Here is a 24,026-nt window from a genome sequence, read left to right as displayed (position 1 = left end):
CACCTAAACTTGATGACTGCAGCAGGTTTTAGTCAATTAATGTGGAAAAGTAACATATTAACTGAGGCTTGAACAGTGAGTAGGAATTAGCTGGGGCACTGAAGGAGTGTTTCAGCAGAGAGAGAAACATATGAAGGTTCAAGGTGGGAAACATACTGTGTGTTGGAAGAACTGAGAAAGTCGGTATAGTTGAGGCACAGTATGTGATGTGATGGTGGGAATTGGGGGGCAAGGTATAGAAGGTGGACACTAGGCTGGAGAGGCAAAAGGAGCCAGGTCATGGGGGAGGGGTGGGAGAAGTTTCATGCTGTAATATATGGTACAGACTGGTGGGGGTGAGGCAGAAGGCAGTGCAACCATCAGGAGTCTCTCCAGTAATCCAGGCCAAGGAAGATGGGAAGGATTGTTGGTTTGGATGGAGAAAGTGGACTGCACTAAGTCACTTTCATCACTCTCTCCCTAGTTCTACCCAAATTTTGTCCTCATGCTTATCTTTATGGAAAAATCCCGGGTCCCTTTGTATAAAAAAGCACGTCCGAGTATACTTGGTGTCAAAGGCTCTCCCTCTTTATTTTAGCCAGGACTTCCCCTTTCCAGTCTGAATGTCCGTTTCCAGGGGACTGTTAGGGAGGGAAAAAAAGACAGCATGTCCCTGATGCTGTTTCTCCAGGACTCTACTCTGTGAGCTTTCTTCCTCTTCCTCCAACCATACTACTACTGCTTTTCTAAATAATAAAACACCCACCTGTCTGTTTCTCCCAGGAGCCCTTATTTATTTGACTCCTTATTTCCTAGGAAAGCAAAAGAGTAACACCATCCCTCCAACTGCCATCTCTCTGTTGCACGTCATTTGCACAGGTCTATGAGTTCTTCCACATATTTCTCCTGGCAGTGGAGTCACACTGTAATTCTTTTGCATCTTTTAGAGGCTTACAAGCAAAGAATGTGCCCAAGTTCAATTGTAATTTTTTGGCAAAAAAATGACATCAAATTCTAGACTTTTATGTTAAAAGAAGGTCACTGTGAAAAAATGATGTAATATGGCAGAAGACTAAAAATAGCACAAACTTCTAATACATGGTGGCAACGATTGCATAAATTATGGTGCATTCCATGAAAACATATTATGTGGTCATATTTAAGTGATACTTTAGTGAAAATATTTACAACACTTAAGATACAATCTTGACTGAAAACAGAAAACTAAAACTGTATTTGCACTTTTGGAATTTGCAATAGTAAGTGTCCTCAAAGGCAATGACTGTGAGAACACTGGGAGAAAGTCATTTGATTGATCAGTGTGGTAGGTTGGGCTTTTTAAAAAAATTTTGTTATTGTTGTTACAATTTTGATGCAATGAATAAAAATGAGGTTACTGGAAGAATATGCTCAACAAGTTTCAGCAGCCAGTATTTCCAGTGCAAATTATGTTGACAATGAAGCTGGTTTTATCATTATTCTATTTAGCAGTGGAATGGTTATTTATTTTAAAAATTATTTTAAAATATAACTCTTTTATAAAAGTTGAAAATTATTGTGATCCTATGTCACATTTTTTTCCCTTAAGATTCTGAATCTTAGAAGTTTATTTCAAAGAAAACAGAAGATATACGTAGCACAGAGTTGACCTGGGTGATGATTACAAGCTCCGAGAGCAGGGGTAAGCCTGACTCAGCTAACTGAATCACGCAGTTTTCCGACGTTTTCTTTCCTCTATGAGTCAGACTTTACCTTGCACAACGGCAGCATATGAGCAAGCACAATCCCGACATGGCCCTGAAGGAAGCAGGAAAGGAAACAAATTGAAGTTGGTCCCTAAGGCTTCTGCTTTCTCTAGGACAACAATCTTGTCAAATAAAAGCATGGCCTGGAATGTAATATAAAGTCACACGGTCTTGGGAAAGCTAAAGAGACTATGGAGAGACGTCATACCCCGCCGCTGCAGAAATCCACAATTCTGTCACCAGGTTTGGCCTGATTTGCTACCATATACACAAGGTTGTTTAGCTGCTGCTGCTTTCTCAAAGCTCGGTCACTGGACATTTTACCTGGGAATGACAAGAGAGGAAGAAAATGAAACGTGGATTAGGCGGGACTGAGAAGGCCCTCCTAGAATAGACTGCTGCAAACAGGGAGAGGGATGAATAGATAAACGAGTTGCAAACTCCATATAACCTGCTTTGAGCAGACTAGAGAACTAGAACCCGGCAATGAACTCTAATTTGCTTGCTTTGACTTTTAGTCATATCTAACTTCTTTCAATAGCCACTGGCAGAAAAATCCATGAAAAATGTCTTGTAAAGACAGAAAACAGTAAATGAAACATTGAGTTCAGAGTCACAAAGTAACTGTTCAATAAATATTTATTGGATGAAGGAAAACAGTAATGGTGTCTTTGCTCTATGCCTCTCAGAGAGCTATTGTAAAAATTATCTAATTTCAGCACATTGCCTAAGTCTCCTTGGAGAAATGAGATCTATAATAAATAAAAACTTAAAAACAAATTTAACTGGCACATCCTTAATCTCAATTCTTTTGGTAAGGATACTTGGAACATGGGTGTCACACTGAAATACATCAATGGTTATGATATTAAGAGAGAAAATGGATTTTCCCATTTCTGCTGTGAAGCTTTTTCCTCATGAGTCAGACACAGAAATTTAATGCAATTAGAGATTAAAGATCGGCATTTCCAAGTATGAAATGCCTGAGGCCTAACAGCATGAAAACATCTGAACTTTCAAAAGCCATTAGTCAAGCCCGTGAATATATCTTCAGAAGAATGAATGAAATTATTTTTTTACATGTTTCCAATGTATTTTGTCGTAAGAGCAAGAGTAAGAAAATGTAAGAGAGCAGATTTCAGTGATATAGATTAAAAACCCAGATAATCTTTTTCACTTGATCAAATATAATTTATAGATACCAAGGTTTACCTGCCCCATTTTCACAGAAAATTTTTTTTCCTGTTTTTCTTCTTTCTAATCTTACTAAAATAAGAACACTGTGAAACTTTTCTTTTAGGAAAGAATAGAAAATATGGATAAAATTCTACTTAAGAGAAAAAGGCCCATACTCTCATAAGTCAGAGGTATATTTTTATATATGTTCTTCTATTCATGCCCATAAATTCAGATTTTTTTAGAAAGCACATAAAATACTAGAAATCATTCCAGGTCTATGCATTTGTTTTTGTACTATACATTTTAATAGGTGCATAGTATTTCACTCACTGTATACACTGTACTTGTGTAATAAATTTCCTATTATAATGATATCGTCATCACACAGCTGAATTGTTGGGCACGTTCTCAATTACTTAGCATGGCTGAATGTGAATTTCAAACATGCAGAGCTTTTAAATCGATAGTCTGGTGACTCAATTTGTGAAGGTAATTTCATGTAGTTCTAAAAAGAATTATTTCATTTTTCTATAATAATGCAATTGTTAAAAACATTTAAACTCAGAGTAAGTGAAAGCCTCTGTCATCCGAGCCCTGTGGATAACCATTCAGAAGAGATTTATGACAATTTTCAAGCACACGGCAAAGTTGAAAGGATGAACACCCCTATAAACTGCACCTAGTTCCTGCCCTCAACAAATTACTATACTTGGTTTATCACACTTGTATATATCTACCCATCCTTCTATCCATCCACCGATATATCCAACTTATTTTTTACGGCAATACGGTCTTGTTTTGGAGGAGAAAGAATATGAACAAGAAAGGAGAGGAGGTGTGGGGTCAGAATGAAAAAATGGAAAAGTACTTTGAGCCCCTTGGGAGGCCTAAAGTCACAAACACCGCTATTACGTGAGCCACCACCCAGCAAGGAATGAGCACAAGCATTTCAGTCTTTGTTCTGTTTGTAGAATTATTAACAATTCTTCATAAGGATTTTCATAATAAAAAGTCAAAGAGAATTACCTTTTGTTAAGAACAAGGAGATAAGAAAATTTATTTAATGGAATATCTAACAAGTTCTCTACCATATTTCTATTCATTTAGAATTACCTAACTTTCTTAAGTGGGTTTCAAAAGAAAATGTTGAAGAAGTTTTGTATTTCTTGCTGACGTACCCTTGCATGCAAAGACTCCATGCTGAAATGAAGGCTGAAGGCCAAGAGTACTCTTCAGGGCTGTCTTTAAATAAAGAGACTGTGGAGCTTCACATACTATTCACGGACTAAGCTAAAAATGGTGCCCAGGTGCTCTAGGGGAAGCTGCCTCTAATAAGGCATTCCCCCTCCCAGTTCCAGTTTCATAAATGTCATGAAGCTCCTAAGAACATGAACATTGAACAACATAAGAAAGTGGTATTTTAAGATAAGGCATTAATTAAAAGTGAAATCCTACTATTGATTATATCCAATATTCTTGTGCCTAAGAAGCCATGTATAATCATAAATTATAATCTATTTTTAGCTTGACTAAGAATTATCAAATGCTTCAATACAAGTGACTTCATTTGTTCTGTGATATAACTTTCCCACACTGAAGTCTTCTCCTTGCCCGATTCAGGTTAGGAGGAACCTGATGATTTGGACAACTTTGCGTTGCCCCAAAAGAAAGTACAAAGGTAAAGAAGCCAATTTTTAAGCTAAGAAAGAGCCATATTAGAAAAGTAGCATTTTTGATCAGTTCCAAGTACAAAATAAGGCAAAACAAAACAAAAGAAAAACCACGGATGGAAATTGCGCACATGAGTAAGGACACCCACTTGGTCTAATAAATTATCAAGAAAATCATCTTAATTTTTTGTTTCTCAGTCTGAAACACCAAAGTAACATGAATGTTATAACTTACTGGGAAAAGGAGAAGAGTTAAGTGCTTTTATACACATTAGACTTCTTTACTAAAGGGTGCGCTCTGCTTTAAGAAGAACATTTGACTTCTTGGCAAAAAAAAAAAAAAAGCTTCCAGTGCTCTGGGCCCTGTTAGTTTGCCAACCTCATCTTCTGCTATACCGCCATATGTACATGGCAGTATAAGAGATGGAGATATATGTATATATATCTCCCTTATCTCCAGTTTTGCTCCATCCCTTATGCTACAGTTTTGTAGAGAATGGACAGGGAAAGAAGAACACCATATGACCTCACATGTGGAATCTAAGAGAGCAGCTTGGTGGTTGCAGAGATGAGAGGTGGGTGGTGGGTGAAATGGGCGAAGGAAGTCAAAAGGCATGAACATCCAGTTATAAAATCAGTAAGTCATGGGGATGCAATAATACTGTATTCCATTTATGAAAGTTGCTAAGAAAGTAGATCTTGAAAGTTCTCATAATGAGCCCTGGTTGGTGTGGCTCAGTGGATTGAGAGCCAGCCTGCAAACCAAAGGGTCGCTGGTTTGATTCCCAGTCAGGTCACATGCCTGGGTTGTGGGCCAGGTCCCCAGTAGGGGCATGTGAGAGGCAACCACACATTGATGTTTCTCTTCCTCTCTCCCTCCCTCCCTTCCTCTCTCTCTAAAAAGAAATAAATAAAACCTTAAAAAAAGCCTTATCTGCAAATCTTATATTTTAAAAAAAGTTCTCATAATGAGAAAAAAATTATATAACTGTGTATGGTGACAGATGTTAACTCAATTTATTATTGTGATCATTTTACAGTGGTCCCCAATGGTCTTGGCACAAGGGACAAGTGGGGTGGGGCAGGAAACTCAGGAGAGCTTCCCTGGTTCTCTCTCACCTGAGGGGGGTGGAGACAGGAAGCGTAGCTCAGGGGAGCTTGACTGGAGGCCTGGTTCATAACAGGCCATGGCACCTGTCCATGGCCCAGAGGGTGAGGACCTCTGTTTTATAATATATACAAATATAGAATTGTTATATGGCACAACGGAAACTAATATATGTTAATAATGTCTCAATTTAAAAATAAGAAAATATAAAATTATACATAGGCACAATTAATTATAATATATTAAAGAAAGAACCATTAGATAAAATTGTTTCTGTCCCCCTGAAATAGATATAGATGACTTTTTTTCCTGGGACTATATAAACTTGGGTCCAGTTAAAGAGTATTAGGTGAGTGGGATCCAAGATGGCAGAGGAGTAAGTGGAAGCTACACTAACCTCCTCCCAGGATCGATCCAGAATTACAACTAAATTGTAGAGAAATCATCCTGAATAACCAACTGAACACTGGCTGGAGAGAAGGACAGACAGAAGGAGTATTAGGAGACTGACAGGCATATAACAGGTGTTCAGTAGAAGTTTAATGAAGAATTTTCTCTGCAATCATGACAAACTGCATTTCAAAGCAGTATGCTAACTTTTGAAGGTACTAAGTAGGAAACAAGTTAGATATGAATGCTTTGCCTATATTTGTTGAAATTTTAAAAATAGAAAAGTCAACTATGTTTTAGGTAGGAATTAAAGTTCCTAAAAATTTTTGTGAGAAAATAAGAAAGCAGCCATTTAAAAAGTTTTATCAAAAGCTAGAAAGGCAGAACAAAATTCCTAAAGAAATTGCTGAAAAGACACATGAAACTAAGCAGCAGCATAAAGTTTATACTTTAGGTTAAGGCAACTTTGTTTTAAACTTTGGAGATGAGTTCTTGGAAATACTAAAAATGTATAATAATTCTCCTGGTTCGACGTTTTTAAAGCTGGTTGTAGGCTAGCACCATTAACCCTCTTGGCCAGGCTGACTCACCGTGACAATACTCTCGCAACAGTGGATACTAATCTTGGACACTTTCCCTCCTGTGCCGACCACCCCCAGCTCATTCACACATCCCACAGTTCAGTCTATGAAATAAATTAACAACAGTGTAACAGTGTGATGGTATTCTTCACCCTGATAGTTTTGTTTTATACATTATTTGAGCATTCAATAATTTTTCACTGGAAATCCAAAATGTTAAAAGAAGCCAGGTAAATTGAAGAATAATGACTTTACAAATATCCTTCTCAATCAATCTTTCAGCCAATAAATCAACCAACCAACTTGACCTACACAGAACTCTTCTAGACAATGTTAAGGACACAAACATTTATAACACTTGGTTTCTGTCCTTAAGAAAATTATATCTTGTTTAATTAGTATAAAGCATTATATTTGACCTCAGAAAATGTGTCTTACTAATCATACTGTATAATATATTCACAATGAAAATTTAATAACGATAACTGAAAAAAAATCCATGTTTTCACCAAAGCTTCTGAAATGATTGATCATACTTTGTGTTTATAGGATGCTTTGCAATTTATCAAGCCCTTGCATATTTGATATACCATCTAACCTCAGAACTCTGTCAGGACACCAGAGTGGACGACACCTTCCTTATTTTACAAACGAGGACGCTGCACAGTAAAGAGGTGCTCAGAGTTAGCACTTGCTCAGGGACACACACAGCTGCTAAGTCGAGAAGCTGGGACTCTCACCACGGATTTCTAAGCAGGTTCAGCCTTCTTTCCAGTATGATCCGCTATCTCTTAAACAGATGACTGATTGACTGCAATTCCAGAACTTCAGTGTTGGTCCCTTTTTTATTTGTGAGAGTTAAAAGAAACTGAGATGCTTTCTGGCAGGGAAGTGAGGGATTTCCCTAGTAACTACATCTTGGAGGAAAAAATCAATTCTTCAGAATCAGTCATAAAACACATTTTCCTTCCCCTAAATAAAATTTCCAAGAGCAGGCCTACAGTAAAAAGGATCACTTTGAATTTTGAACTCACCATTTTGGAGTATATCACTAATGCATTATTTGGAGTCTCACAAGTCACCCTGTTTGATGGAGTGACCTTTGTGTGCCATTCTTTCCAGAAAAGACCATTTCCCCACCTTGGGACTATCAGCAACCTTTTTGATTTTATAGACAAATGACATGGAGAGATTGAGAAATCAATTTGTTGAAAATCAGATTATCCAGGAGGAAAGAAATAAAAATAGATTGGGAAGATCTTTCATGTGACTGCACCACAGATGCCGACTAGAAATAGCACATTCCTTCACCCCTTCACATCTCATTCTAGAGCATCTTTTAAAAAGCCAATAACTAAACAAATATTTAGGCAAAATGGGGGGCCAGAGTTGAGGAAAGTATAGTCATATTATTTGCCAAAACAAAACTTCTGCTTTGTTTATAGAAGGGTTTAGATACAATGAATAGTGGAAATTTAAAAACCTTCTTATTCTTGCAATGTTTTGTCTCTAAGATGAATCAAACATTCTGACTTCAGAATGCCAGATCCCAGAGTTAATCGAATTCATATATTTTCATTTCTCTCAAATACTATTTACACCACACAAAGCAAACATTACTTTGCTCTGGAATTCAGTTTCAAGAGAAAGTTCACAATATCTTACAAGTTGCCCACAAGACCAAATTGAAATGCTTTAGAACAACAATGCTAACTCCAGAAAATAGTTTAAGTATTTCTTTCTTTCTCTTTTTCAGAGGCTTGTGTTACAACAGTAAGGTATCATATTTTAGTAGTTTCATTTAATTTTTTGAGATATTCAGATATTCAAGTAATTCTCAGTTTGACTTCCAGTTTGGTGTGTTTCACAGTATGTAGGTTAAATGGTATATCTAGTAGCTCAAAATGATGACTGCCAGCTTTTCCAGAGTAAGTTATTTTTTAAAGTATATTTATTGATTATGCTATTACAGTTTTGTCCTACTTTTTCTGCCCTTTGCCCTACTCTACCTGGTATTCTCCTTCTGCCTAGCAACCCCCCCAGTCCATGTCTGTGTGTCATGCATTTAAGTTCTTTGGCTTCTCCATTTCCTATACTGTTCTTATCCTCCCCCTATTTTGTACCTACCATTTATGCTTCTTATTCTCTGTACCTTTTCCCCCATTCTCTCCCTTCCCCTCCCCACTGATAACCCTCCATGTAATCTCCATATCTATGATTTATTCCTGTTCTGGTTGTTTGCTTTTGTTTTTGTATTTTAGATTCATATGTTGATAGTTGTGAGTTTGATGTCACTTTAATGTTCCTAGTTTTTATCTTCTTTTTTTTCTTAGATAAGTCCCTTTAACATTTCATATAATAAGGCTTGGTGATGATGAACTCCTTTAGCTTTACCTTGTCTGGGAAGCACTTTATCTGCTCTTCCATTCTAAATGATAGCTTTGCTGGGTAGTGTAATCTAAGTTGTAGGTCTTTGCTTTTCATCACTTGGAATACTACTTCTTGCCAGTCCCTTCTAGCCTTCAAAGTGTCTTTTGTGAAATCAGCTGATAGTCTTATGGGAACTCCTTTGTAGGTAACTCACTCTTTTCCTCTTGCTGCTTTTAAGATTCTCTCTTCATCTTTAACCTTTGGCAATTTAATTACAATGTGTGGTGGAGTGGGCCTCTTTGGGTCCAAATTGACTGGGACTCTCTGTGCTTCCTGGACTTGCATTTCTATTTCTTTCACCAAATTAGGGAAGATTTCTTTCATTATTTTTTCAAATAAATGTTTAATTTCTTGCTTTTCCTCTTCTCCTTCTGGCATCCCTATGATTCGGATGTTGGCATATTTGGAGATGTCCTGGAGTCTTCTTATTCTCCCCTCATTTCTTTGAATTGTTGTTTCTTCATTCTGTTCTGGTTGACTGTTTATTTCTTCCTTATGTTTCAATTCATTGATTTAAACCCCAGTTTCCTTCCCTTCACTGTTGGTTCATTATGGATTATTCTTTATTTCACTTAGTGTAGTCTTCATTTCTTCTCTTATGTTTTTGCCTTACTCAGTGAGATCTCTAAGCATCCTTACCACCAGTGTTTTAAACTCTGCATATGCCAGGTTGGCTGTCTCCATTTTGCTCGGTTATTTTACTGGGTTTTTTTTTTCTGTTCTTTCATTTGGGCCATATTCTTTGTCTCCTCAATTCGGCAGCTCTTTGTGTTTGTTTGTGTGTATTAGGTAGAGCTGCTTTGATTTCCTGTCTTGGCACACCTGTTGTGTTGTATGGGGCAGAGCCTTAGGTAGTCACCAGGGCAGGGCAGCCCACTTCAGCACTTTGTATTTGGGGGAGGGGTCAGAAAGAAGGCATTGCCACTGCCTGACTGCTAGAGGCTTTTTCTGCACTCTCCCCACTTCCAGTCACTTAGGCACCTGGTGCTCCTCTAGCTCTTGCCCTGGTGGTGATTTCCACAATGGGTGGGTTTGTGTGCATTCTAGGACCCTGTGGGCCCTTTAAATGGACTTTCCTGAGAGACCCGCAGTTTCTTCCACCATCCCGAACCTCACTGGTTTTTACAGCCAGGAGTCATGAGACTTTATTTTCCTGACACTGGAACCCTGGGCTGTGCAGTCTGGCCTGCGGTTCGCTCCCCAGGTATTCCTAATGTGGGACTGCGGGCCACCACGGCAGCCAGGTTGCTACTGCCTCACCACTGCCACACCACGTCCTCTCTGCTCTGGCTCCTTGTCTCTGCTCCTCCTACCCATCTGGGTGAATGTGTCTTCTTTAAGTCCTTGGTTGTTGTAGTTCCATATGGTTGGACTTCCTGGCAGTTCTGGGTGTTTTTTGTTTTAGGTTAGTTGTAATCCTTCTTATGGTTGTGCAAGAAGGTGAAGCATGTCTGACTACACCTCCATATTGACCAGAAGTCTAACGTGATTTTTATTTTTATTTATTTTTTAAACATTTTTTAATTGTTGTTCAAGTATAGTTTTCTGCCTTTTCCCCCCACCACTCCGCACCACCCCATCCCTTCCCACCTCCCTCTCCTGTTTTCATCCCTCTCCTTGTTATTGTCCATGTGTCCTTTGTAATTGTTCCTGAAAGCCCTTCACCCTTTTCCCCTATAATCCCCTCCCCTCTCCCCTCTGGTCACTGTCAGCCTGTTCTCAATTTCAGTGTCTTTGGTTATATTTTGCTTATTTGTTCATTTTGTTATGTTTCTGTTAAAGGTGAGATCATATGGTATTTGTCTTTCATTGCCTGGCTTATTTCACTTAACATAATGCTGTCCAGTTCCATCCATGCTGTTACAAAAGGTAGGACCTCCTTCTTTCTTTCTGCTGCGTAGAATTCCATTGTGTAAATGTACCATAGTTTTTTGATCCATTCACTTACTGATGTGCACTTAGGTTGCTTCCAGAATCAAGGATTTTTAAAAATAGCTTCTTTTGTACACAGCATTCTAACTTCTACTATGATTTGACCCACATTTTTTCTTGTTTGATTTTTTACATGTATTTTAATGAAATAAATGAAAATGGTGAATATCTAAGGTGACATGGCTCCAAATTCTTTGATAATATTAATATGTTAATATATGGTACACCCATCAAGAGGAATGTCTATTCCCTGGAATCTCAGCTCTAGGACTACTTGACCAGTGTACTACAGCGTGACACTGCCTGTTTCTGACAGCTTCCACTTCCTGTCTTTTGAGAGACTTGCCCTTAGAACGCAGTACCGTGTTTCAGGAAGGCAAGCCTCTCCAGCTAATGCTGTGTGAACAGACAAGCTTTCCCACCAAGCCCTGCCTAAGTATAAGTAGCAGATTTGTGAGTAAAATCAGTGATTGCTTTTAAAGACACTGAGCTTTGCAGAGGTTATTTATACAGCAACAGATCATCACAACGACATCCCAACTTTGGCTTGTGAGGATTGCCATCCTGGAGTAGCATTTACGGGGGTGCCTATCTACATATGACGTGGTGCTGGATACTGTGACAATAACCAAATAGAGAATGGTTGTTACACCTAAGAGCTAACTATGCAAGACAGAGATTCATTAAACCTGAAAGGCAGTCCTAAATTCTAGTCCTACTGTTACTTTTCTCTTTTTAGTGGTCCTAAACCTTATGGGTCCAAGTGTAAGGAATATTGGGATTCCAGCAGCAAGGGATGGTGGAAAGAAAAAGATTGTGGGAACTAACCCAGCTATAGGCCTGGTTAGGGATGATGACAGTGATCCAAATTAGTATTCAAAAGAGACCCAGTTGGGACAACATTTCTTATCCACAAAGGTCCAGTAACAGTTGTCTACCAGTGATCCAACCAGTCGAGAAGAGGGAAAGGGAGATATACGAAGCACCAAGAAAAGGAAGGTTGTACCAACAGGGACGTGCAGGTGGCCAGGGCTTATCCTAAGTCACAAGAGATGACAGTTCTAAAAGAGCAGGAGGCTTCATGGAAGCAGCACCAGTTTAGAGGTCTGTGTCCCTGACATGTGGACACATTGGTCCAGGGCCTAGGGATGACAGGGAAAGGCAGGAGTGAGCATTTTTTTTCTAAATTGGGTCTTTGAATCCCCCTCCGTTTCTTTGATTCTTTCATTATAACCCCTGCGGAGTAATTCATTAATTAGCAAATATTTGTTCAGCACTTATCTGCCTGGCCTGATCACAGTGCTGGGGCACGATGGAGAACAAGGAAGATGCTTACACTCCAGCGAAGGGTGTTTACCAACAAAATTTAAATCAAGTGACTAATTCTATAGAGAAAATTCAAATACAATGATGTGGTTGAGATTGACAGTGACTATTTTAGAGTTCAGGTAGTCAGAAAACCCTCATTGAGCAGGTAAGAAAGCCGAGATCTAAGTAAGAAGTGCCTGTGCAGTCTCTATCGGAGAGGAGCTAGTGATGTGGGAGAAAGGAAACTATACTTGTACGTATTTATCCTCACCCCTCATGTATATGAAGTCGCTGAATGGATATACCTATTTGCTGGCATTAGCACTACTAAATGATTACTATGTACTAAGCATGTTTTGTTTCTGATTCCAATCGTTTGTCCCAAGGTTGGCACTATTACTGCATTGTCAGGTGACCTGCCTTGGTCACCTGTTTACTCCGCGGTGGAGTCAGGGTTGGAATCTGCCCAGTCTTACTCCGGGGCCTGCGTTCCTCTCTACCACCCCAGGAGTCACAAATCCTCGTTAAAGTAGTTTTGAACAGGACCCAAATATATGTAGGATATCAATTTGTCTGTTACACATTAGTAAAGTTTACTGCCTCTTTTGGAAAAGAATAATAGAACTTTTTTCATTTCAGTGTGTACTATGCCTCCTCTCCTGTGTGGTACATAGGTATGTTTCATCTGTATTTCTGACATTAGTGAAATTTTCATCACTACTGAATATCATTCTTTTATATTTTGATAATACTCTTAATTTTGATCTCAACAGGAAAGGCACGCTAAAGTCCACTTTTCAGGACATTTCTTGTGGTGGAAGTGCTGGAGGCGAGCATGCCCATCTACAGTGGTTGTCATTCAGTAAGCAAGCGTTGTTCAGGGTTTGTCGTGGTGGTTATTGTACACTCAGGGCAAGCGTTCCTTTTGGTCCTGACCAAAGTGCAATTAATACTAATATTTCAGTGTCTTTACTGCTTAGACTTCAAAGGGCAAAAGTCAATAGTTTCTTTTTTTCTTTTTAATCCTTGAGCATATGTACACTGACTTTTGGGAGGAGAGAGAGCGAGAGCGAGAGAGAGAAAGAAAGAGAGAGAAAGAGAGAGAAAGAGATCGATGCGAGAATCATGGATAGGTTGCCTCCCACACGCTCCCCAGCTGGCGATTGAATCTGCAGCCTAGGTGTGTGCCCTGACAGGAATCGAAACCATGACCTTTTGGTGTATGGAACGATGCTCCAACCAACTGAGCCATACCAGCCAGGGCCTCAGTCCCCATTCTTACTATTTCTTTATTACTGCAGTCATCTTTGAATTAAATACTCTGCCTTATAGTCTCACCCTTTCATGCCCATTCTTTAAAAAATGCAAATGTATTTATGCTACTCTCCTTCTTAAAAATCTTCAATGGCTCCCCACTTCTGATAGAATAGATTTAAAAAATTGAGACTTCATTGTCTGGCCCAGATCACTTCCTGCCAACCCTTTAGTCTCATAGTCTCGCCATTCTCTGGCCAGAATAACCACCAGTTACCCTCTAAACACACCATGCCCTATCATCTTTCTGATGTTTTAAACATTGCTTTGTCTGGAATACCACTATCCCTGGGACTCCAACTGTTTGTGGAACACTAGCCCCTGAAAATATTAAGAGATATTGGGAAGGGAAACAATCTCAGTGCAGAAACATAGTATTTCCCAAAATTGCCTGGCAACTAAATTCTGTTACTAATTCTCTTTAGAAAATATTTTAGGAACTCACTTCAGGAAGCATTGCTTTATCCTATCTTAAAAATGCCTACTCATCCTTCACCTTCAGTTCCAATGAGTGCAGGGAATTGACAGGCACAGATCAGATTCTTTAAACTACGACCATTTCACCTCAGGACAACTGTATTTCCCAGGGACCTCCAGACAATATTTAACATAAAATCAGGTCACATGCTGGTTAGGCTCAAGTCGCTGAGTCAGCAATGAAAAGAAACAAGAGGCATCAAAACCATTTTTTCTTGAACGCGAGTTATAAAAGCTGTTTTGAAGCTCAAAAACATTCGCTATCATTATATTTCTTCTCGGATATTGTATTAGTCCTCCCATATCCATGGGGAATATGTTCCGAGACCCTCAGGGAAAGGTAAAACCTTAGAGTATTGAACCCCATATATAGTATGTTTTTTTTCCTATACATACACACCTATGATAAAGTTATATTTATAAATTTGGCACACTAAGAGATAAACAATGATAACTATAATAGAACAATCATAACAATATACTATAGGGAAAGTTATATCAATGCAGTCTGTGTCTCTCTCTCAAAATATCTTATTTCACAGATGGAAAATTCATTCTTACCATGGATCCTAGCAACCTCAGCATATGATTTTCTTTCTTACTAACTTGAGAACTGTACCTTTTCACATAAATGAGGTACTTTGTGGCTTCTCTTTGGCATGCATGAACTGCTAGCATCACCACTCTCATGCTTTGGGGTCATTGTTGAGTAAAATAAGGGTTATTGGAACGCAAGCATTGAGACACCACAACAGTGGGTCTGACGAGCGAGCCGGCCATACACCCATACGTGACTGAGGGCTGACAGGCAGGTCGCGTATCCAGCTTCCATGAGCTGGGCAAAGGGCTGGCTCACATCCCAGGCTGGACGGAGCAGGACAGCATGAGATTTCATCACACTACTCAGAATGTGTGCAATTTAAGTTATGAATTGTTTATTTCTGGAATTTTCCATTTAATAATTTTGGACTGTGGTTGACCATGGGTAATTGGAACCATAGAAAGTGAAACCACAGACAAAGGGGACCTACTCTGAGTTGGAAAAAAAATAAATGACATATTAAATGTAAATGTTTGAAATATTCAGAGAACACAAAGTCATAAGCATTGTTGGCCACAGTTAATTTAGATGCAATGTTTAATTATATACTGAAACAGCTAATTGCTTATGAGAACTCTTAAAGAGAATGCTTAAAACTTAACTTTTCCTTAATAGCCAGTGAAATACACAGTATAAATTAGTATACACTGTCACCTAAATATCTTCATGTGAATAACCCTAAAATCTACCATCTAATGTTCAGGATCCAGACATGGTGGCAGAGGGCACTTATGAGTAACACCTACATATCCACATATCCACAAAATAGGCATGAAAATTCCTTTATTCTTTAAAACAGAAATGGTCATTTGGTCACTTCTAAGAACTGCTAAATTAGATGTTAAGTCTTATATATTTTCTCTCATTATATAAATCTCACATATGCAATAAACAGAGAAACCAAACATATACTTAAAAACACCAGGATATGGTAGTCAAAATTTCCATCAATTTCCATTAATCTTAGAAACATGTGATTAGTTTTTAATTTCAAGCTAATAAAAGAATCCTGGACTTTCTCCCTTTATAAGCTATTTAGAAAACAGGTAGACTTTCTAGAGAATGACATAGGACATTAAAATAAATACTGTTGTACTGACAGGCTTTAAGACTCATAAATGAATGATTCAGTAAAAGACTTTGGGATTTTATTTACAATAAAAAAATACTAGGTTAAGCTATGAGAATTTTAGATGCTTTTTAAGGAATCATATCTAAACATTGAGAAAAACGTATTGGGATTAGCAGTAAGAAGCAACAAAACTATAAATAACACATTAATTTGTTACAACCCACAAAAACATAATTTCTGTGCTAAAGTATACTATAAAACAATGTTTCAAGAGGAAAGGAGAGCAGTTATTAAACTAAAGCTTTTACTGGTGGTGGAAATACACCATTTTCTTTTCATCAATAATAGAAGAATAAGAGGAATTCCAACAGCCAATGAATACATATTTACTAGGCGTCTACTATGTGCTAAGCGCTGCTCTAAGGGCTGGGGGATAGCGTTCTCTGGTTCCACAAAGCACGCATCCTAGGGAGGCAGCCCGATGACTCGGAACAAACAAATGCATGCTGCATCCGGCCAAGCAGAAGGAAACAGAGAAGGGGCATGAGTGAGGGGCAGGAGACTTACTTCCAATAGGGTAATCTGAGGGGGCCTTTCTGAGAAGGTGACATTGGAGATCTGAATGAAGTGATGGACTCATATGTGGATTATCTTGGAAAAGAGTTTTCCAGACAAAGAGTGTTATAACAAATAGAGTTAATAAATAGGAGACTGGCAGAAGAGAAGGTCAAGGAAGTAGCCAGAAGCCAGAGTATGTAAGGCTTTAGAATCTGTGTAAGAACTTTGAACTTTATTTTGAATTAGATGGATTTTGTAACATTATTTAACTTTATAAAAAGATTTCTATAGGCAAGAAAGGGTAGAAGTCTGACCAGCACTGCAGTAGTCAAGGCCAGACAGGAGAGTTGCTCAGACTAGGATAGAGCAACACAAGTTGTGAGGAGTGGTTAGGGTTAGCATCCGAGGTCTGTCCAGAAAAAGTCCAGCCATTAGTGATATAACGAGAATGGTTTGCATGACATTGATGTAACCTGGCAGCCAAGGAGAGTGGACTGGAATGCACTTGAGTGAACAACAATGACTTCACTGTACTAGTCAGGGGGGCGGTAGACACCACTGAGCAAGCATGTGTATGTGTGGCCATCGCATTCACAACTACTGAGCAAACAGAGCAATGAATCTGTATCAGACTTTGCATTAAGCTTGAACCTTCCTTTGTGGAAACTGTTCAGATGATTCAGAAGGCTTTTGGGGATAATGCAATGAGGGCAGCACAAATAAAAGTGTGGCACAAAAGTTTCAAAGACGGTCAAGAATCTGTTGAAAGTGATCCACGTCTGGAAGGCCTGCCACAAGCACAACACCTGAGAACATTCACTGCCTATGGGCTGCGATCAATCAAGAGTGGTGACCCAGGGTACTCAGCCCCTACAGCCCAGATTTATCACCCTGGGCCTTCTGGCTCTCCCCCAAACTAAAATCACCTTTGAAAGGGAAGAGATATCAGATCATCAGTGAGATTCAGGAAAATACAATGGGGCAGCTGATGGCGACTGGGAGAACTGTATGAGGTCTCAGGGTACCTACTTTGAAGGGGACTGAGGCGTCACTGTCCTGTGTACAGTGTTTCTTGTATCTTGTAACCTCTTCAATAAATGTCTCTTTCTCATAGCACACAGCAGGATACTTTTTGACGGACTTTGTATATATTAAAAATAAAGCTGGCAGAATTTTCTGATGCACTGGATGTAGAGGGTAATGACAGAAGGTCAAACATGACTCCAGAATTTTAGGCCTGAGCAATTAGAAGAACCAAAGTGCCATAGGCTGAGTTGTCGTAGAGGTATGAAGACTAAATCCTGAGGGTTTTCCCACGTTTACAGATTTGGAAGCTGAGGAAGAACCAACAGAGGAGGCCAGTAATGACTCATTCTATTGGTTTCCCAGATGCCAACTAAAGAAAGTGTTTCAAGAAGAAGAGGTCGATCAATTTTGTCAAATGCAGGTGATACTTGTAGGAAAATAAGACTCATCCATTAGATTTAGTAGATGAAGTCTCTGGCGACCTTGACAACAGCAGTTTGATGGGCGTGATGGAGAAGAAGGCTGATCATCGAGGGTTTTGAAAGAGAAGAAGAACAAGGCATCATAAAACAGAAGATCATCATTTTATGATGACCATAGTAATGATTGGTTTGGGTATGAACCATCAATGGACACTAACACCACTGGTGAAAAACCACTGGGGAACGAGACAGTTTCAGAGTACCTTACCAGAAAGTGTCTATTACTACAAAGGGAAATCGGTATTTTTACAATGGAGAAATCTGAGAGACACCATCTTAACCAAACTGATCAAACTTATCATGAATAATGTGTCAAACTGGTATTTTGTGGTACCTGCTAAGGTGTACACAGAGGGGGACAATGTCAGCTCTGCAGTATGCTTGCAAAAAGTGCTTATGAGCCATTTTTTTGTAGACTTGCCAACAGTTTAACTTCTATCTAATAGAGGAAACAGATAAATCCAAATTGAGCACATTATGCAAAACATTCAGCTTAAATTCTTTAAAAAATAAAGCCAATGTCATAAAAGAAAAAAAATATTTAAAAGCTAGGATTCTAGATTAAAGGAGACTAAAGATATATGATAAATAAAGCAATGCATCATACTTAATAGAAACTGGATATTAAAAGACAGAGAGAGCATTATCGAACAATCAGGAGAAATTGAATATGGTCAGTAAATTTGATACCATTATTATATTAATGTTAAATTCCCTGTAATTATTGGATTTTGGTTTATAGGAGAATGCACTTGTTCCTAGGACATCTGTGAGGAAGTATGTTGGGGTGACATGTCACAATGTCTGCAAGGAACTCTCAAGGGACTCAGGAAAACAAATGTATTAAAGAGATAAAGTAAGTAAACAAGTTAGTAAAACTTGGTGAATCTGTATGATGCTACATGGGTATTCATTGTACACTTATGCAATTTAAAAAATAGGTTTTGATGCTTCTCTCCCTCTCTTTCTCCCTACCTTCCCCCTCTCTACAAATAAATAAATAAATCTTTAAAAAATAGGTTTGCAAATTAAAAAAAAAAAAAGACTGGGCAGAGAGTGGAGAAAGAGAAGATGAAAGCCCAGACTTTTTTTTTTTTGAAGTTGTTTATTTATTTATTTATTTTTAAAATATTTTTATTGATTATGCTATTACAGTTGTCTCATTCCCCTCCCATTCCACTCCATCCTGCCCACCCCCTCCCTCCCACATTCCCCCCCTATAGTTCATGTCCATGGGTCATACTTATAAGTTCTTTGGCTTCTACATCTCCTACACTATTCTTACCCTCCCCCTGTCTATTTTCCACCTATCATATATGCTACTTATTCTCTGTACCTTCCCCCCCCCTCTCTCTCCCACTCCCCTATTGACAACCCTCCATGTGATCTCCATCTCTATGGCTCTGTTCCTGTTCTAGATCCATAGAAAGCACAGACTTTTGAGACATACTGTTTTTAAAGGGGGCAGGTAAACGGACGACAGCTGCAGGGCCGAGTCAGGCGAGAGAGAATTTCTAAGGAGTGAAAGACATTGTAGCATTTGCGCTATCTCAGAGCCGAGGTCCAAGAGAAAAAGAACTACTGGGAAGGGGAGGGGAGGAGACGCAGTGCTCGGTGAAAGCCGCGGTCTGAAATGGAATACCGCAGGGGCCTGTGGCGTGTGGGTACAGAAGCTGGTGTGTGGGTACATTTGCTAACGGAAGCATGTAGAAAGTGTTTTGGTTCTTTTTCTTTTTAACCCATGAATTATTGGGGGAAATAATATGAAATAGTTATATATACTTAGTTGACTCAGAAAATCTTACATAAGGATTAGCAGTACTAAGGACTCAATTCATTAAAAAAATCTCTATGAAATTATAAAGATGGAAGAAACTCTAGAATTCTTCATCTAATCCAGCCATTATATAAGCAAAAATGGAGACTCAGATATCCTAGTATGATTGATAGTTGAGAGTGGAAAAACAGATGGTGTAGAGATAATGAACATGGTTAACTGACCAAATACGACAATAATATTAGAATACAAACCATTTATTGGAATTCTCCTACTGGCATTACCATGCTAAATACTTTGTATACATTATTGCTTATACTGAAAACTACTTACATAAAATGATATAAAAGGTATACATTTAATCTTTTATTTTCCACAAGAATAAAAGTTGTTCCCAAAATTTAGATATCACCCCCAAAGTCACATAGCTATTTCCATGAATGAATGAAATTTGTATGTGTATTGCCGTTATCACAGACTTATTTTAGAATATTCTCCTAAGACTTCAAACTCCTGTATCTTACCCAAGTCGGTAACTGACTCTATAGCTTCTTGTACCTAGTACATTTTCAAATATGTTTATGGAATCAAACACTTCAGTAACCTGAAGCCTTTTAAGAACCCTAAACTATTCAGGTGATGGTGCTGCTCATCAGATATTTAAGGGAAATGAGAGGTGAATGAAGGAACAGCAGCAGAAACTGAGGAAGTGAATAGTATCTAAAATCAACCTTAGTTTCTTCATTGATTAAATACACAGTGAAGCAAACTGGGCTCAATGCTAACTGATATGAAAATATGTCTGACAGACACAATGGGAAAATTTCTAAGAAAACAATGTTTCATACCCATATGAACAGTAAGGCCTTTTACATGCTGAGAGGCAAGGGAGAGGAGGCAGAAGGAAAGGTCTGAATTAACTGGTACTTCATAAATTCTCATATAACAAGGGAGAGCTTACAGAGTAAAACTTTCATGCTTCACTTTAGTGCAGTGCCAGACTTTTAATCCCTTCCTGACCTATTTTCATTCAGCACTGAAAAGGGTACATTGTTTGATTTGGGTATTAGCTTTTAAGAAGATTAGTTTCCAGGAAAAGTAAAGCATTTTGCATATAAAGAGGGACCCTCATACAAGGCATCAGAGTGGACTCTGTTCCAAACCACCTGTTAAAAAGTAGGAAACAAAATAGAGTGAATATTCATTCCTTTCAAAAATTACAGATGAAATTGAAAATCATTTTGTGTGAAAAAAGTATTTCTCAATGAGAAATATTTGTCTTCTAGAGTTTTAAGCAAAGGGAAGCTAAATCCATTTTTTCATAAATAAGAAGTAAAAATAGATTTTTCTTCTTAAGCATGGATGTCAATCTGCATTAGATTATTAATTATGGATTATAATGTAATTAATACACAAACAATGAAGAAATACATCAAGCTTCTTAAATTTTCATGCGCTTTAATTTTTCTTAGAGACTTCTGGCTTGAACTTAACCCTTCACAAAAATTTGTCTATTTATTCTAAGTAGGTGGAGATTTTTTTCTCAGTTCTTACTAATAGTTCTAATACCTCTTTCATAACAAATATTTTGTAATATTCTCCTTAACCACACTGAAATGAAATTCAAAGGCAATACAGTTTACCTACCTATATAATCAAATAAAAATCATCACTCAGCTATAATAGAAATGAGAAACAAAATAAATATTCTAGAATAGAATAGTACTGTAATATAGGTACTTAGTCATAATTACTAGGGACTCAAAATGCCCCCACATATTTCTAAAACATCCTCAGGGCTTAACATTAAATAAGTGAGCTGGTCAAAACATTCATGTGGTTTTTCCCATAAAATAAAGACACACTTTTTATTTTCACCAATAACTTTATTGAGTTGGATATTCCAAGTACGTCAGCTATCTCCTGTGTGGTATAATGTTGACTGTTCTCAATTAATGTCTCGATTTGTTCGCTATCAACTTCAAAGGGTCTACCCGACTGTGGAGTGTCTTCCAGCAAGAAATCCCCTGCATGAAACTTCACAAACCCCTTTTGACACATTTGATCAGTCACAGCACCTTCTCCTTACACTGCACAAATCTCTTTTGTTTTTGCATTTCAGTTACATTTTTACCTTTCTTGAACTAATAAAAATAATAAAGCATAACATGCTGAAAATGTTTATTTTCTTCCATCTTAAATATTAAAATGGCTACACAAAAATTCACCAATTTTGATACATTTTTTAAATGCAGCTGATATGACATTGTCACAATACAATCTAACAAAACAGGTCAAATGAAGTTAAAGACAAAACTAAGTGCTACTAGAGCCATCTTAATGGAAAATACAAACTTTCTGGCCAACTCAATATGAAGACTTGTAAATTCTCTGAATTAGGTGAGATTCTCTCTAAAATTTAATGCAATGTTTTGTTACTGGAATATTGTTCTTACTAGCCCACAAAGCACCATAAAATTTAGGAAGATGGGCTTTTATAGAGCATATCATAATTTAGGGGATTTCACTTCCACTTCAAAAATTCTCCCTTATAAAAGTCATTTAATGTACACTAGCATCCACCATTCCAACATATAGGAATTTCTTTTTTTTTTTTTTTTTGACTTCAAACAACACAAATTTATTCTCTTATAGTTCTGGAAGTCAGAACTCCAGAAACTGTCTCAGGGGGCTAAAACTGAGGTGTTAGCAGTGCTAAGTTCTTTCTGGAAGCTCTAAGAGAGGTTTCCTTTTCCAGTTTCTAGAGGCTGCTGCATTCCTTGGCTTGTAGCCTCTTCCTCCATCTTCAAAGCCAACAATGTAGCATCATCAAAGCTTCTCTCTCTCCCTCTGACCTCTGCTTCCACTGATACTATGATCTTCCCACCTTATAGGAATTTAAGTAAATAAATAAAAATTGTTTAAAAATGAGCTTCCTTATATAGCCATCTGGTTATTTTTATGTTTCTTTGGCAAGAGTAACACTAACAAATCATCTGTCTGATATCTTTAGAAATTTTTCTTATAAATAAAAATTTTTAGATAACTGAAAACAACCCTCTTAAGAACCAAAAGTTTTGTTATTAAATATTTCATGCATATGAATTTATTATATATGTTATAAATAATAACACTCATTATGAAATTAATGCAGATTATCCAATACCCAGTTTAAGAAATAGAACAGTACTTGTACTTCCGAAGCCCTGTGTATCGGTCCTTCCCCAACAGCCCCACCTCTACGTGGCACTGCCCTGAGACTGCAGTTCTGAACTGTGTTTAGCATTATGTTCCTTTCTTTTAGTTTTACCCCATACATACACATACCTCTGATACTATACTATTTAGTTTTAAATCTTTTTAAATTCTTGATAAATGGAATCACATTGTATACATTTATTGCAACTTGCATTTTCATTGTTTGTAAGATTCATCCATGTAGGTATATTAATCTTTTATTTTTACTACTGCATTTCATTGGAGAGCTATACTATAGTTTATCTATTTTCCTGTTGATAGTCACTTGGAATGTTTCAATATTTTTGCAATTACAAACAACTGAAAACATTTCTATAATTTTGAAATTTCTTAAGTTGGTTGTATATTTGTTAGCTTTCTTTAAAAAATTTGAAAACTTTAATTATTCCTTAATTAATCCAAGGCATATTTATGAATATCAATTATATATGCAATACATTATAATAATACCCTCAGAGATTATAGAGATGTATATTATAATTTTTACTAGAATTAGTAAATTCAATCTGCTTTTTATTGTTCTCTCTCACTCTCCAGCTATTGGCAAGAATCTTCTTGCTGCTACAATGTTTATTCTAACATTCCCTATTTTCAATATCTTCCCTGCAGACCTGGAGCCCAGCCAATGATATTTGAGTATAGTGCCAACAAGGAGAAAAAATAGATTGTCACTGAAAGGCCCAATGGGAGCTTTTCTAATGGGAATGTGTACTGTCATGAGATAAAATGGTATTATGGAAGAAACAAAGATTTTGGAATTTCAAGTCTGGCTCAGACATTTATTAGCTGTCTGACCTTGTCAAGTTACCCAATCTTTCTCAGTACTTGCTTTCTCATCTGTAAAATGCACATAATAATCCTATCTGATAGGACTATTGTGAGGAATAAATCACACAGTAGCAAATTTCCAGCTAAGCCGCTGGCTTTCAGTTTAAATATAGACTGCTTCTTCATATCTGCTCAGTTCACATTAAAGGGTAATATTTGCCCAACTACTTCAAGAGACCAGGGAGTTTTGCTTACCTCCTGCTTCACGGATGTGTTCTACATAGTTTCAGACTCACTACTTTCATGGAGGGACAGTATTATTACAACTTTAAAAATCACAGCAAGTATCTCATTATAAATGTTAAAAAGCA

The 24,026-nt window shown here is 37.7% G+C and overlaps 1 protein-coding gene across 1 annotated transcript in view; it reads right to left on the bottom strand.

The window, feature by feature from the left end:
• Positions 1-24,026, bottom strand: part of GSTCD (glutathione S-transferase C-terminal domain containing) — a 138,519-nt gene that overhangs the window by 35,936 nt on the left and 78,557 nt on the right. Inside the window, exons 6-7 of the mRNA XM_024574857.4 lie at positions 1,933-2,048; positions 1,732-1,776 (exon numbers count right to left, since the gene is read on the bottom strand). Of these exons, the coding sequence (XP_024430625.2) occupies positions 1,732-1,776; positions 1,933-2,048 (161 nt within the window). The remainder of the gene's footprint in view (positions 1-1,731; positions 1,777-1,932; positions 2,049-24,026) is intronic.

This window comes from Desmodus rotundus, chromosome 4 (genome assembly GCF_022682495.2).
Source record: "Desmodus rotundus isolate HL8 chromosome 4, HLdesRot8A.1, whole genome shotgun sequence".
NCBI classification, from domain to species: Eukaryota; Metazoa; Chordata; class Mammalia; order Chiroptera; family Phyllostomidae; genus Desmodus; species Desmodus rotundus.
Note: the sequence above shows the minus strand (reverse complement) of the source record. Positions and strands in the feature narration are given on the sequence as shown.